The 16613-nt window shown below is 34.8% G+C and overlaps 2 protein-coding genes across 2 annotated transcripts; both read right to left on the bottom strand.

Annotated features, from left to right (window-relative positions):
• Positions 1-2550: 2550 nt before the first annotated feature.
• Positions 2551-5410, bottom strand: LOC113081506 (gastrula zinc finger protein XlCGF57.1-like). The gene is made up of 3 exons (XM_026253574.1): positions 5397-5410; positions 5118-5208; positions 2551-4351 (listed from the first exon to the last, which is right to left on the bottom strand). The coding sequence occupies exon 3, from the start codon at positions 4309-4311 to the stop codon at positions 2839-2841; it is 1473 nt and encodes a 490-aa protein (XP_026109359.1). The 5' UTR covers positions 4312-4351; positions 5118-5208; positions 5397-5410; the 3' UTR covers positions 2551-2838.
• A 5129-nt stretch (positions 5411-10539) lies between these two features.
• Positions 10540-15330, bottom strand: LOC113081503 (ribonuclease inhibitor-like). Its single transcript, XM_026253570.1, has 10 exons — positions 15277-15330; positions 15007-15177; positions 14402-14575; positions 14062-14226; positions 13283-13456; positions 13005-13178; positions 12196-12369; positions 11806-11979; positions 11072-11233; positions 10540-10908 (listed from the first exon to the last, which is right to left on the bottom strand). The coding sequence occupies exons 3-10, from the start codon at positions 14473-14475 to the stop codon at positions 10842-10844; spliced, it is 1164 nt and encodes a 387-aa protein (XP_026109355.1). The 5' UTR covers positions 14476-14575; positions 15007-15177; positions 15277-15330; the 3' UTR covers positions 10540-10841.
• Between the last annotated feature and the right edge of the window lie 1283 nt (positions 15331-16613).

The raw sequence follows: 16613 nt of genomic DNA, 5'->3' as shown, positions 1-16613 counted from the left end.
TGTCACATCAGTTCTGAGCATCATTAGATTGAGATTTAATCATGGTTTGCATATCCTCTTATTTGCCAAGCAATTGCTTGGGAATATTTTATGAGCGTTGTGCTACATTTCTCTTAAACCTTTCTCTTTTAACTGATTCTTTATTTTTCCTCGTTTCCTATGTTATATTAATAACTGAAACAGCAATCACAAGACAATTGATTAATAATTCTTAATTTAAATTGTTCTTGCCATAACCTCAGAAGCAATTTGATTTTAAATTTAAAATAGTTAATTTAGACAGACAATAACACTGCAATCCCAGACACCTCATTTAATCTGTTATGTTTGGGGTAAAATATAATTTACCAGGCATTTAAAATATTTAAAACACAGAAAGCCCCAAAAGTAGTCATGATATAAAGATGTAATCATTGCCCATATAACAGAAGTTACAACAAATCATGTCTTTCTGAAATCTGAAAAAAAAAAAAAAAAAAACATTTGTTTGGAGTTTATTTAGGTTGTTCCAAATGTTTACAATGGCTGTTAAACCAATTCAAAAAACAAAACAAACAACAAGAACAAAAATAAATAAATTTGCATATACTGTGCAAAAGTCTTGGGCCATTAGTATTTTCACCAACAGTAAATGGTTTTAAGTCAGTTATTTATATCTTTTGATACAGTGCGTCAGTAATATCAGTTTACATTCCTTTTCCCATTTTTTGTAATAATCGAGTGAGATTTTATGCACAAGGAATCTGACGGCAGCCCGTGATCCACACAGAAATCTGATCTCACCATCATCCAGTCTGTCTTCGATTACATTAAGAAACAGAAAAAACTGAGGCAGACTAAATCCAGAAGAACTGTAGCAATGTCTCCCAGATGTTAATGAAACCTTTCTGCGAAGCTACAATACTGTTAAAAGTTTTAGTCACTTGAGTAAACACAGTGTAAAGTGATACTTTCAAAAATAAAGCCATAAATAGATTTTATTTATCAATTAACTTCTATTAACTAAATAAAATCAGAATTTGGTGTAACCACCAATTAAGTTACACTTGCACATAGTTTTTGCAGGTTGCTTTTCAGCAAGGTTTCTTGAAGTGTCTTGGAGACATTGCCACAGTGTTTTCTGGATTTAGTCTGCCTCAGTTTGTTTCCGTTTCTTCATGTACACACAGACTGATGATGGCGAGATCAGATCTCTGTGTGGAGCACTGCTTATCCGTACAAAAACCTCACTAGATAATTACAATGAATGGTTAAAGCAGTGTTTGGAAATGTAAACTATAATTTCCTACTGACACACTACAAAAGACATGAATACATTTTTGTTGTTGTAGCTGAAAATACTATTGGCCTAAGACTTTTTTCATAGTACTGTATGCTGGTGTTAGCCGGTCCCTGCCAGTCCAGTCAAAGTCCAGACCTCATCCTGACTGGAACGCTTTGGCGAGAGCTGTGCATAAACAACAAACGTTGATAAACCAAAGCAATATTGTAAAGGAGAGTGGGCCAGAAACAGATCAAATTGTACAGAAAATGATTACATCACATTATTGCTTCTAAAAGTGTCCCTAGTTTGACACACGTGGCTTTACCATATTGGCTTTAATTTTGTTAAATAAATGATACGGTTTGATATACCATGTGTGTTTACCGGAGGTTTTATTTTCTAAAGTTTTTAATGATTTTCCCAATTTTTAAGATGATTTTTATGAACAAAGTTATATAGACAAATATTACACATATCCACAAACAGAATCCACATTTTTAAAAAGTATGGGGAAAAAATCAGAAAATATTCACTATACACTTTATTAAACTTCACTTACCTAGTCATACTGGTTTTTATTATCCCTTTTTTTTATGAAACACAGTTAATCTCAAAATATAATGAAATTCTGATTTATATTGTTGTGGTTTGTTTCATTCTGATGACAAATGAAAATGAGCTGAAAGTGGCAGTTTACAGGTGATTTAAACACAACGGCATAATTAATGAGGTAAAAACAGGACTATTGAAGCTATTTAGCAGCTCTGTTAACACTCTCAATCCTTAAATTGACATCACTGAATTCAACGATGAACTGCCTTTAACTGTCACTTTGCATTATTGAATCACCATTTTCCTAATGAATGTTGTTCAGTTCTTTGACACAATCTGTTTTGTTTAAAGCGCTATATAAATAAAGGTGACTTGACTTGACTTGACTTAAACAGGATCATCAGCAAAAAACCAAAATCGAAATCCATTTTATTAAATGCTACATTAACCATACACAACTATAATATTTTCTTGTGAAATATGGTTACATTTTCTAATAACTACTAGATTATTAAATTATTTCTCCTTTTTTATGCGAAACTGGAAATGATGAGACCATTTTAAGCTAAAAAAACAACAATTGTAGTGCTTCATGGCTTTCAAATACACATATTACGAGCAATAAATAAACAAAAGTTGATAATAAAATAATAAGTTGATTTAATAAATTGCTTAAGCAACTACACAAATCTGATGGAGGTAAAATACAGATGATTTTTCAGACATTATTTCCATTTTTTATTGCAGTTGACCTTAAAGATGACCTTTAATATATAACATCTTCATATAACAATGATGTTTTAATGAGGGTGTTTTTAACTGATTTATTATGAAGAGAGCTTTTATTACTCAATGCGTTATTGGGTCACATTTGATGATGAGTCAGCAACACACTTTAAATGTGCTTGAACTATTTTAATTTCAGACAGCTGTTTTTAGTATGACGGTGTAGTGATCCTAACTGAGTGAAACTGTTCCCACACTGACCACATGTAAAAGGCTTCTCTCCACTTTGGACCTTCTCATGTGTTTTTTTCTCCAGTATGAAGCCTCTGGTGCTTTTTCAATGTCCCAGCGGCGGTAAAAGTCTTCCCACATTCAAAGCACATGTGATCCTTCACGCCACTGTGTCTTTTCTGGTGAATTCTTAAATTACCCAGCTGACTAAAACTCTTTCCACATGAAGAACACGTGTAAGGCTTCTCCTTTGTATGGACTTTCAGGTGGACCTTCAGGTGTTCGGCCCTAGGAAATCTTTTACCACATTGATCACAGTTGTACGGCCTTTCTCCAGAGTGAGAACGCAGATGTATTTTAAGAGTGTATGTCTGTCTGAAACTCTTCCCGCACTGATCACATGTGTGCGGTTTCTCTCCAGTGTGGATTTTCATGTGTGACTTAAGGGCTCCTTTTAGTGCAAAACCTCTGCCGCACTGATCACACGTGTGCGGCTTCTCTCCAGTGTGGGTCCTCTCATGATTCTTCAGATTTCCAGAATGTCTGAATGTCTTTTCACAGTGTGAACAGCTGTAAGGTTTTTCTCCAGTGTGGATTCTCTGGTGCCGATTCAATACAGCTGCTGTTGTATAAGTATTTCCACAATCAAAGCACATATGATCCTTTACACCGCTGTGACTTCTCTGGTGTAGTTTTAAATAATCCATTCGTGAAAAACTCTTTCCACACAAACAAATGTACGTTTTCTGCTTTGTATGAACATTCAGGTGCCTCTTCAGGTTCTGTCGCCTCAGAAATGTTTTGCCGCACTGATCACAGTTAAATGGTTTTTCTCCAGAATGGGAACGCAGATGTAATTTAAGGGTCTTTGTTTGGGCAAAACTCTTCCCGCACTGTTCACACGTGTGCGGTTTCTCTCCAGTGTGGATTTTCTGGTGATCATTTAAGCTTCCTTTTTGTGTAAAACATTTACCGCACTGATCACATTTGTAAGGCTTCTCTCCAGTGTGGGTCCTCACATGTATTTTCAGAGTCCCAGTCTGACTGAATCTCTTGTCACAGTGTGAACACTTGTAAGGTTTTTCTCCAGTGTGAACTCTCCGGTGCCCTTTCAATGCATCAGATCTAGTAAAGCTCCTGCCACAATCTAAGCAAACATGATCCTTCACACCTTTGTGTCTTTTCCAGTGAAATTTTAGATTATCCAGCCGAGTGAAACTCATTCCACACAGAGAGCACACGTGAAGCTTCTTCTTTGTAGGAGCTTTCAGGCACCTCTTCCGAGTTTTTTTGCTGCATTGATCAGAGTTAAACTGTCTTTCTCCAGAATGAGAATGAAGATGTAATTTAAGAGTGTGTGCTCGTGCAAAACTCTTCCCGCACTGATCACACGTGTGCGGTTTCTCGCCAGTGTGGATTTTCATGTGAGGTTGAAGACTTTTTTTGGTTGTGAAACTCTTTCCACACTGAGGGCAGGGGAATGATTCCTTGGCTCTTCTTTTCGATGAGCAACTGAAAGATTTCTCCAGTTTTGACATGATGATGATTATTTGCTCTCCTCTTTCTCCTCCATCAGGTCTAAAATTAAAGATAAAAAGTCATAAGTTCATTTTTTGGGGGGTGAAATATCCCTTTAAGTGTTTGTGGTAAAAACAGATAATTTGAGACAGGAAATATATGCCAAAAGTGTTTAAAATGTGTATTATTATACCATTAAACCATTATTCCACACAAACTGAGATGAGTAAGACGTCAATAAAACATCAAAACAAGTACAAATCATTACAGTAGCTGTAAAAATAGGACAGTACAATATTAAGGCTAAACATCTATAGGTAATATATCATTATGAATATAGCTTGCTTTTCTAATAACATTCATAAGTAGTTCACACACTAAAAAGAATTGATAGGACATTATTTTAATGTTTCCAGCTTGTGATGTATTTAAAACTTTTTTTTGCATTATTTGCAGACTCGATATGAAGTATTTTAGCTCTAAACCTTCAATACATATTTTAAATGAATAAATGCAAAGTAACTAAAACTGATTACATGTCAAAAGCAAAATAATTAAATATGAAATTCCCAAATCCAGGTTTGACAGCCATATTATCATTCCAAACACCGAAACTATAATTCATACCAGCACAAAAACTCAGCGGACGCTCATTAGTGAATTTAACATTAGATCCTCACACTCTTGTTTCAGTTAGCAGATGCCAGAAAAGACGCAAAAGGTGGTTTACTTGAAGGAATAACAGTAGAGAAATGACAATGTTACCTAAATAGTAGTTTTTGGATTCTATAAATACAATATGAAACATTGATTGAACTCAACTTACCTCAGACTGAGGGCAGTAGTGGTGATTCCTCTTATTGTCTTCTGTTTATTGGCAGTTGGCAAATCAGCTTTAGGTGCTCTACCGCCTCCCACTGTAAAAGATGGAGAAGTTCATCTATCTAAAAGTAAAAGTATCAAATCTAGAGTAACACGCAGTCCATTTTATTTTTATGTTTTCATTACTTCTGGACAATTAACGAATTCTGCATTTGACAAACGTTTGTAATGCATATGTAACATTTGTTACAACTTCTGCTCTCTCATATACATAGTCTCTTACCATAAACATCAAAGTCAGGGGCATCATGCAAGGGGTAACATTAACATTAACACACACACACACACACACACACACACACAGAGAGAGAGAGAGAGAGAGAGAGAGAGAGAGAGAGAGAGAGAGAGAGAGAGCAAGTTACGGTTACTTACATACCCTGAAAGTAACCTCCTATTTTGGAACCGAAAACTGAGATTACCCTCTCACTTATCCTCAAAAATACCCGCGTGTCACATGACCTGCTTTTTGGAATAACGTTACCACCCAGGTCTTAACATTCCTCCCAACTGTTTGCGTTAACATTTATATCAGTCAGCAGACGCCAGAAAGGACCCACACATGACGCTATTTCCGAATAAAACAGTACACAAATGGCTTCGAAAAATGTTACAGTGCTACGATTATGATAAATGTTATGATTGTTTAAATAAAAGCTCTCCTCACCTCAGAAGATTCACCGCTAAGTGAGTGAGAAAGGGCGATGCGCGTGGAGAACGCTTCTTATTGTTATTTTTCTCCTCCTCCTCCTCCTTCTTCTTCTCTGTTCATTCGCGGTTGCAAGTGCATTACCGCCACCAACAGAAAGAAAAATATTATGGAAAGAAATATATACCGGTATATATATTCATGACCTCATCTTTCTTATGAAAAATGATAGCTACAAAGATTTGTACAAGCATATACAACTCGCAACAAGTATAAAAACAAAACATAAGCATAAATAAATAAACAAATTCATAAGAATATTTAAAGTGAAACAATTCAGGCCAGGGGTAAAATTAAAACAATTTAAAGTAACTAAACTCTTTATAGGTCTTTCTTGCTTTTTGTCTAATGTAATTGTTTAATCTCTTTTTATAAAATGTTCAAAGTTTGGCTTAGCTTTAGACCATTTTTTAAGAAGCAAAATTAAAAATTGTGTAAGAAGCACATCGTACTTTTGGAATCATGTACAATAAAATAAATAAATAAATGAGTAATAATAAATAAATAAAAACTACACATCATACAGATCAATTTGTATACATGTTTCAAACAATCTAGAAATGAAATCAGAAACATCCAACCAAAGCATTTTTTTAATAAATACAATCAATAATAATAAAAAAGATTCAGAAATAAATAAGGCATTGCTACAGAATTCACATTAGTTTCAGTATTCAAATTGGAACGTTCAAGAAAACTCCTTAATAGGGTACATTTTGTGTAAAATTTTATAGGATACCTCTGTAATTTTATTATTAATAAAAAACATATTTTTGTGTTTTTGAAGCCAAAAGTGGGCAGAGCCGGCGGTCGTAATCTTGGCAGCGCATCCAGGGGGCAGGGTTTGATATTTTATTGAAGCATGGGTGCCACCATTGGCTAGCGGACACCCACCTGCTGTTAGCATTCCATTGACTCCCATTCATTTTGGCGTCACTTTGGCAGCTAATAACTTTACATCTGAGGCATTTAAAGACTCAATTTGTCCATTCATTATTTCTAAAGAAACACGAAAATGTATAAAAGGCTCCATTACCTTGTATCTTACATTATGGCCCATTAGAGGCAGTTTTTGTAAAAATATGCTAACGATTGCGTCATAACCTGCGACTCTCTGTCGCACAGTAGATAAATTACAGTAAGAACAGCAGAAGCTTGCAGGCAATAATTTCTCTTGGCACAGCTATAAGAAGATTTAGAATTGTCTGACAGGTTGCTCATGTGACATCTGATCACTCATAGCAATATCCCATTGGCAAAAATTTAGCGCTGCATTCTTATTTGGAATAACTATCTGAATTTTTTTTTTTTTTTTAATAACAACTTAAACCATGGTCCTGTGGACGATATCCTTTTCCTACACATTAACCTTAAGGGAAAGTAAAGGTCTATTTTTGTATAGTTATCAGGATCCATAGCCTTAGGTGCCGATGGTAGACTAATTTAATGGCACAAAACAAAGCACACTTTAGCCTGTTTCATTTGCCAATTCATGATGCTGTTGTGATGTTGAGAGAGGTGCAAGATAAAAGAAATAAAGCACTTTAATTGGAATGATTTTAGCGTGTGTGATTTATCGCGGGCACGGATCGGGTAATGAGCCAAATATTAATGGGTCTGGGCTGGTGCAGATTTCATTTTTATATTATCACGGGTAAAATTGGATCTGGTGTTGAACTTTGTGGGTGCGGGCAGGTGCGGGTCTCCAAAAATGGACCCGTGCAGGACCCAGATTGACTCCCTTCTGCAGCCAGCCTCTAGCGGCCAGGTTGACGAATAACAGTTTAAGTCACTCCATTTGGGCTTCCCGAGAGAGAGCGAGAGGTTGCCACTTGGTGATGACACGCTCTTCATAGACCAGTCCTACTGAGTCTTAAAGGTGAAATTTGAAAGATGTGAAAGAGCAAAGACCAACTCTGTAACCAACTTTTGGATGAAAGTTGAAACCTCTGGTCATGAAAATGAACTTTGTTCACTTGACAACTTTTGACAATGCTTGTTTTTTTTAATAAACATTTGCTGACAAAGGTTTTGCATTACCCTGAGAAACTGTGCTTTCACTTGTAATAGTTCTGCAAGTGAGGAAAAAAAATGTTTACAAAGAACACAAAAATAAAGGTTTCTTTGGAGAAATCAACTTCTGCAAGCACAAACACAAAAATAGTTTTCCTCCATTCTCATATTGTTTTCATTGTCCTCCAATAGAAATGATAGATAAAACAATGTGAGTTAATGATTAGTCTGTGAACAAATATAAAAGTTAAAAGAAAAAAAGAGAAATATTTGTCTTTATTGGCTTGCAAGAGCAACACAAGGAGAAGAGAAGAGAATCAGAAGCCATTTACAAAGCTAGATGACAGTTTATATTACATTTGTACTTGTACATCAAAATGGTAGAGCTTTTGTTCACCGGTTTTTAGTTTTAGGTTGTTATTACATGGTTTACCAGAATAAAATGAAGGGATGTATGTTTATGGTGTAGTTTTCCTCAGCTGTTGACAACGATGAAATGAGCTTCAACATGCAGTATACAAAGTAACTTCTAAAGAAATGCAACACTGTAAGTTTAACATCCACTTCCCCGATCAATGTGCATGCCTATTTTAACAGTGTTATAAATGAGCCAACTCATATATCTTTTCACAGGTTTTCAGAAAATAACTGATCTGTATTCATTTCACTTAGATCTTTACTCAACCAGTTTGACATAATTGATTTTAGTTCAGGGTGTAAACATGTTTTCCTCTCCTCACAAATTTCCAAGAGATGTACTTGTATTCAGACCCATTTACCCTGGGTAAAACTGCCTACACTGAAATGCTGGAGGGGTTCCTTCTGTTGAGAATATCTCATCTGTGCTGTCTCCACAGCTGTCTCTTTATTTGAAACTAGACAGAGTGCCACACTGACAGCATTTCTGGCTGAAGAGGATTGGAATTTCCTGTGTTGGGCTCTGTTCACATGCTGGCTGTCTTGTACTGTTCTTTAACCTACTGTTGAATCATCTTTCCCAAAAATGAGAAAACCATTTACAGTCGCACAAAAATAGCAGACATGCTGAATGAAAATGCAAATTCAATCGCTAACGTAGATGAAGCTGATTTGCACCAAATAACAATATTTGCCCTGAGTCAAGCACTGAATATGCTCTTCCCTGACACTAAGCTAAACTGCACCATGCTTCTCAGAGGGGCTGCCTGCACACAATCACGATCTACTTCCTGATCCAGTTATATAATGCACTTAATAATGCAGAGGTGTTGTCCACAGCTGTTTTGTTTATTGTACACACAAGTATTAATAAAAAAAAAAAAACATCTCTCATTCTTTTAAGTATGTTAAATTCTCTTTAACATACTATAACATATTCATACTCTTAAAAACAATATCTGGGACTCCCAGCACTCACGTATGATCAAGCACTAACATAAAATCACCAAGAGTTGATGATTGTAAAAGTAAGGAATAACTGATGGCGGCCCGTTGAATTATTTGAAAAATAATGCACACCGAGGTGGTGATGTGGCCACGATGCGAAGCAGAGTTATTTTTCTAATAATTCAATGGCCTGGAGTCAATTATTCCGCTTATACTACGGTAACCACACCTCAAGACATCGATCAGATGATTTATGGGATTTGCCTGGATTTTGTACTTAAAACGCTATTGTGAGTAGGACTATTTCTTCCGCATCTCATCCAATGCCTCTTTTGCTAGTTCCAAAACGAAATTTTAAAGCTGGTAACAGAGGAGTGAGCCCTTGATATCGTTCTAATGCAGTTATTAATCACATTATTAGAAATAGAGCGAGAGAGACAGAGACACACACAGAGAGAAAGAGAATGAGAGAGCTTGTGTGAATTAGTCTAACTTATCTCTTTGCATCTCTAAACAGTGCTGTCTCCTCGCTAGTGAGAAATGTCATGTAAGGCCTTTAAGTTGCTACACTATATAGGCTAACTGCTAAAATCGTCAGGGCAACGCTCGTTGACAACACCTTTTTGTGCAAACTGCGTGACCGTTATTACAGCTTTACTTTGCAAAAGTGATATGGAACAGTAATGCGGTCAGGAGAGCTGCCTGGAACTATGTTCGCCGTGCGTTTCCCAGAAAATAATTGCACACCTTAGAATGTTCATCAGCCAATCAGATTCAATCATTCAATGGTCCAGTAGTATAATAGGCAATATTGTGGTTTACAGCAGGCTACATTCAATCTACTCAAGCTACTTTTCCAGATTTTCCTGAAGTAGCGCTTTCATTCTGTCTTTGGCGGTGCGTAAAAGTCAGTTTCTGTAATACTGTAGCACCATGTTTCTCTAACAAAATGTAGAAGGACCTATGCCCCCCACCCCCATTTACCAGTCCTTGAATCCATCTGTCTGAAATTCAAGTACTTAAAAGAAGCATGGGCACCCTGGCATTAATAAAACAGACATGTAGATCTTTACAGCTGAATAAAACAAGCACAAAAATACACAATTAAAATCCAAAAGCACTCAATATAACAATACGCTGTCAAGAATTAACTAATTAATAAAACATGTATTTAAGCTATATTGAAAACAGAGACAGTTATTTGGATTGGAAGACTATTCCATAAAAATTGAGCATTCACTTTTTTCAACAACAACAAAAAATAATGATGCCTACTGCCTACTATAATCTTTCATTTTATATCTTCCTTAGATATATGTTAGCCGTTTTACTCTATTTCTCTTTGCTCTGTAACGCTGCTTTATTTCATCTGTAATTTGTTCCACCTTTATGCATTAGGAATTATGTAAATAGCAACACATTAAAGCTACAACAATTAATTTTACATTTGTTAAATGCTGTAGGTTTAGCTGTTGGTTTTGAATAGTTTATATTTAGGTTCCCATTCTAAATAATTCTATATAAATACTTATTTTCATTTTTGTGATCCCTTATACAATGGTGTCTGGTCTAGTCCTGTTGATTTCACAATGTAAAACCATCCACCAGCATGTTTAGACCAGCTTTGAAAAGGCGTTGTTCACTGTCTAGGCTGTTAAGGAGAAATCAAAAGAGAAAATAACCAGTGTTGAATATTACGGTATTTCAATAAATTTTTTGCATAACAAGAAGTGTAAAAGATCACACTTAAATCAAACTTATGTAATGTTATTAGTTATCATGTTAATATGACATGACAAAAGATGTTTACTCACCTCAGGTTACAGTTGGAGTCTTTAAGCGCTTTACTGAGGTGCTTCCTTGAGTTTCCTATTTTATTCTTTTTCAGATCAAGCTCTTTTAAAAAATGCAAAGCTTTCGTCTTAGCCAAAGTCTGAGCCAAAAAAGCAACATCTGTAATGCCACAGTCATTTAGACTAGAAAAAGACAGAGTAAGAGACTTCCACTTTAACCCAGTTTAAATTAACAAAATTTCACAAGTGAAATCAATAATTTATATATATATATCTAATATGCTGAGTGTCTCAATATTTCACTAGAATAATATGCAACCTGGTATGAAAAAATCATTTTTTGAGGGGCTTTTTGGATTGATTTCATGACAAATTATCAGAACAAAACCATTTACAGACTAATGACTTTTATAACTTTTAAAATAATGATTTCTCTAATAAATAAATAAATACATCACTAAGCATCCCGAAATAAAATGTGAAATATTTAAGTGATAAAAAGTGTAAAATGTTTTCATTTAAACTGTTTTGGTAAATAAGTATTTTGATTCTTGTAGGTTTGTCCAATCCTGCTCCTGGAGGACCACCGTGTCCTTTAGTAGGACATTTTGGTTTCAACTCTAATTAAACACACCAGAAGCAGATAATTAAATATCTTCAAGATTACAGCAGGCAGGTTTGCTGGAGCAGGTTGGAGCCAAACTCTGCAAAATGTTGGCCTCCAGGAGCACTTCTAATGAACAAAGGCTTCTTACCTCAATCTCTCCAGTTTACAGTCTAAATTCTTCAGTACGTCACATAAGTGCCTCAGTCCTTTGTTTTTTACTTTATTTCCACTAAGGTCCAGTTCTCTCAGGTGTGATGGGTTTGATTTCAGAGCTGAAGTCAGAACAGAACAACCTTCATCTGTTATATCGCAGGATCTTAACCTAAAACAGGGGAAATGAGGCAAACAAACCTCTTATTCCATAACACTATATCATCTTCATGGAAAACAGAGTAGGGTGAATTCAACAAATCTGAAATGATGTCATATCCATATGTTCTTCAGTTTTGCTCCAAATATATCAGGGCTTTAAAACATCAGGTTAAACCTGTCGAAGGGATTTTAAACAATTTGATTCTTGTGTTTGAATGTTCCTCACCTCAGTCTCTCCAGTTTACAGTGTGAATCCTTCAGTACGTCACATAAGTGATCCACTCCTGCGTTTTTCATTTGATTCTCACTCAGGTCCAGCTCTCTCAGGTGTGATGGGTTTGAACACAGACCTAGAATCAGGATGAGACACTGTTTCTCTGTAATTCTGGATCCACACAGACTGAAGACAGAAAAAGAAAAGACAATGAATGAAACCTATGTTCATTTCATGTGTGAGATACATAATGGATAAATGCCATAAACTCTCTAATACAAAAGCAAAAATCTGGAAACATAATTGTATAATCATAACCCAATACTGGATAAATTGGATTAGATGATACTATTTACTGTCTCTGGAACCATCTTTCAAAAAAAAAAAAAGAAAAAAAAAAAAAGAACGAAAATCTACACATTATTTGTGTAAATTGAGATACAGAATTGACTGTATAACAATAAAAAATAATACAATGCAATTTAGTACATTAATCAAATTTGGTTGAGGGTAGTTTACCACCACTAAATACTAATTTAGCTTAAAAAATGTAGATGCAGTCAAAAGTTCTATAGTGCTTGAAAAACATATAATTCTGCCAAAATAATCTAATGTCATTCACTTCTATCTATTTCACAGTAAAGATTTGTCCCAGTTCAGCATATAAAACAATTTTCAACAAAATTTTGGTTACAAAGTTTCAAATGTTTCAGAGTTTAAAGTTCTTGCTACGGACACACATACAGAATCATCAAACCATTAGTTATAGCATAATAAAATTTCATCCTGCTGTAGCTGCGGTACAGTATAATGTTACTAACTCTAGTATTTCCAGATTGCATTGTGGGTTCATCAGTAGATCACAGAGGTGTTTCACTCCAGAGTCTCCTAGTGGATTTCCACTCAGGTTCAGTTCTCTCAGATGTGATGGGTTTGATTTCAGAGCTGAAGTCACAGAAGAACAACCTTCTTCTGTCACATCACAGCATCTTAACCTAGATTGGGAAAAATAAGATAAAAAAACAAACATTTTTCATTCTGTATTAGTCAAACACCAAAACAACAAATTGTTTTTTTCATGCATGTAAATGCTCCTCACCTCAGTCTCTCTACTTTACAGTTTGAATCCTTCAGTGTGTCACATAAGTGATTCACTCCTGTGTTTTTTAGTTCATTTTCACTGAGGTCCAGTTTTCGCAGATGTGAAAGGTTTGAACGCAGAGCTGAACTTAGACTGAGACATTGTTTCTCTGTAATACTGCATCCACACAGACTGTGGAAAAGAAAAAGTGAAATAACTCAGATCTATAGTGATTATCTTATTGAATAGCTACTGACTAGTTTAATTCCCAGTCTAATCTGATGTGTAAGAATTTTTTTTTATTTTGTGCTTAGACGTTATGCTTTGTATATGTATTCAGATATTATACCGCTATTTTTTGCCAATGTTTTTTTGCAGTATAATTTCTGCAGTAACGCTAACAGTCATAGATTGTCAATCATTTTATTTTCTCTCTGGCTGTGTAAGAGTATGTGTAAAGAATGAAAATGTTTTGGTCTCTGGATATTTTATGGTCTCAACATTTCTATGTTTCTTTGTTCAACATTGTGGAGCGGTTACATATATTTAATTCAACATATATTAAAAAGAATTGCTCTTTGTTAAAGTCTTTCACATTCATTCCTAGGGTTGGTCAATTTGTGTGACATTTTAATGACCACTTAGTCTCATCAAATGGTTCAAAATGACTGAACAGCCTAGGAGTGTTAAACAAAAAGTGTGATCATAGATGAAATTCCAGAATGTGCAGTGCTATAAATGATGTAACATGAAGTGTGGTGTCTTAAAATACACCTTAACAGCAAACTGTTACTAACGCTAGTATTTCCAGATTGAATTCTGGGTTCCTCAGCAGGACATCAAGGTTTTCAACTCCTAGTTTATTTCCACTGAGGTCCAGTTCTCTCAGGTGTGATGGGTTTGATTTCAGAGCTGAAGTCAGAGCAGAACAACCTTCATCTGTCATATCACAGTATCTTAACCTATATTGAGAAAGAGAGCAGAAAATAAGATAGAAGCTAATTTAATTATAAAAAAAGAAGAAGAAAAAGAAATAGACAAAGGAAGAGAGATCATTTTTATTTTACTATATCACAAAAAAGCACAAAAAATTTGAAGACCTTTTCATAAATATGTGATCTCATGAATGTTCCTCACCTCAATCTATCCAGTTTACAGTGTGAATCCTTCAGTACGTCACATAAGATCTTCACTCCTCTGTTTTGTAGCATATTGTCACTGAGGTCCAGTTCTCTCAGGTGTGATGAGTTTAATTTCAGAGCTGATGTCAGGATGAGACACTGTTTCTCTTTAATACTGCATCCACACAGACTGAAGACAGAGAGAGAAAAAACAATGAATCAGATCTACGATGATCCAGTAAAGTTAAAAGTTTGGGTCCCATGACAGTAGTTTTTCCACTTGAAAAGCACTTTATAAAATAATGCAGCTCAGAATTCAGCATCATAAAATGTACTTTTCAGAATATTCAACTGTAATTCTACAAACAGTTTTATCCCTCTACAGTAATGTAAATATTTGTTGACTTAACTGAAAATATATTTTTATATATTTGTTTTGCCAACTAAAAAAAAAGTTTGATGTCCCTCATTTTCATAGAGCTCTGGATAGAAAGCAATACAATTTTAAATACATAATTTTAATGTATCTCTAATTCAGGCAAAAGAGAAAATAGTAGTATCAACTACTGTAACATTACTATTAAAAGCAATTTAACAATGTAGAGCATGTAAAATACTCACATCAGTGTGTTGATTGTACAGTGTTTATCCTGCAGTAGAGCAGCAAGCAGCTTTATACTTGTGTCTTCAAGTTCACGTTCACTCAGATTCAGTTCTCTCAAAAGTAGTGGGTTTTTACCCACAATTCCAGTCACATAATGACAGGCTTCTTCTGCAGCAGGACCTAAAAACCTGCAGAAGGGAAGATGGAGCAAGATTCAATTCAGTTTGCAACTATTCAACTAAAATAAAAATGAAAATATTGCTTAAAAAACACATAAAATCACTCACCTCAGTGTCTTCAGTTGACAGTTTGGATGCTGTAGTAAATCACTGAGCTCCTTCACTCCTGATTGTCCAGGATCATTTCCTGTGAGATCCAGCTCTATCAGGTGTGAAGGATTTGATCTCAGAGCTGAAGCCAGAGCTTTATAACCTTCTTCAGTGATACTGCAGTCTGAAAGTCTACAGAAAGCACATTTAAAATAGTAATACAATTCATTACACAGAAGATCATTTTCTACCAAAAAACATTTTTTCATTTTATTTATTTTATAAAACAAATCATATTATTTATTTTCCTCTTTTGATCAGAAAAGAAAAACATACTTCATATCTGGCAGAAATATTAAGGCTGTGTTCACAACAAAAATGATAACTATATGATATAACTAGATGAAGATAAAAAAAATCATATTAAATTTAAAAGAATCACACCACAACTAATAACAAAGATATAGTTGAACAATATTGTTTGAATAATTTTAACAGTTAACATGTGAACACATTCATTAGAAATATTTAAAAAGTCTGAAAATCTAAACGTAACCAAATGTAATCAGTTATATTAATAAAATAATTTAAATAGTTACCCTTCTTCCTACATTTTAAATAAGATAACTTGTAGTCTTTAATCTACTGCATTTCCAAAGTAACCAGAGTTCACTAAAGTAATCCATAGTTATGCTACTCAACCATGTAGTTTATGAATTATATAAGGGTATTTTGTCATCATTGGAGTCTGCTGCCCCTCCATCTCCACTACATAATTAAAGATGTGATAGTTACTGCACAAAGTGTCCAATATTACATAATCTGGGTATTTAAAGTGCACTTATTCTTTTTGTAATTTTCAGAGTTAACATGTGTAGTGGACTACTGTTGAATTGGGACACAGCTATAAACTGTAATAAAATAAAATAAATAAATAAATGAATAAATAAATAGAGATGGATTGAAGCGTCTCCACTTACTTCCACTACAGAAAAGTGAAGCTAAAACATCCCAGTATAGCTGCTTAAATATGCCATAATAAACAAAATACTCACATCAGTGTGTTGAGTTTACAGTGTTTATCCTGCAGTAGAGCAGCGATCTGTTTCACTCGTGTGCCTCCTAGTTCATGTTCACTCAGATTCAGTTCTCTCAGGAGTAACGGGTTTCTTCCCACAATTCCAGTCACAAATTGACAGGCTTCATCTGCAGCAGGACTCAAAAACCTGCAGACAGGAGAAGTACATTGACATTACCTGCCGTTTAATGAATTTTGTGAAAGTATGTGAGTAATCATTTCAAAGGTTTCTGTATGATCAACATTTTTTACAAAACTAGTTTTAATGGTAAAAATT

This window comes from Carassius auratus, unplaced genomic scaffold (assembly GCF_003368295.1).
Source record: "Carassius auratus strain Wakin unplaced genomic scaffold, ASM336829v1 scaf_tig00034504, whole genome shotgun sequence".
Lineage (NCBI taxonomy): Eukaryota > Metazoa > Chordata > Actinopteri > Cypriniformes > Cyprinidae > Carassius > Carassius auratus.
Note: the sequence above shows the minus strand (reverse complement) of the source record. Positions and strands in the feature narration are given on the sequence as shown.

Coding starts and splice junctions, on each gene's coding strand:
- LOC113081506 (XM_026253574.1), bottom strand. CDS start 4,311: ATGTCAAAACTGGAGAAATCTTTCAGTTGCTCATCGAAAAGAAGAGCC.
- LOC113081503 (XM_026253570.1), bottom strand. CDS start 14,475: ATGCTACAAAACAGAGGAGTGAAGATCTTATGTGACGTACTGAAGGAT. Junction 13,179..13,282: donor TGTAAAGTAGAGAGACTGAG/GTGAGGAGCATT, acceptor TTCCCAATCTAG/GTTAAGATGCTGTGATGTGA. Junction 11,980..12,195: donor TGTAAACTGGAGAGACTGAG/GTGAGGAACATT, acceptor CCCCTGTTTTAG/GTTAAGATCCTGCGATATAA.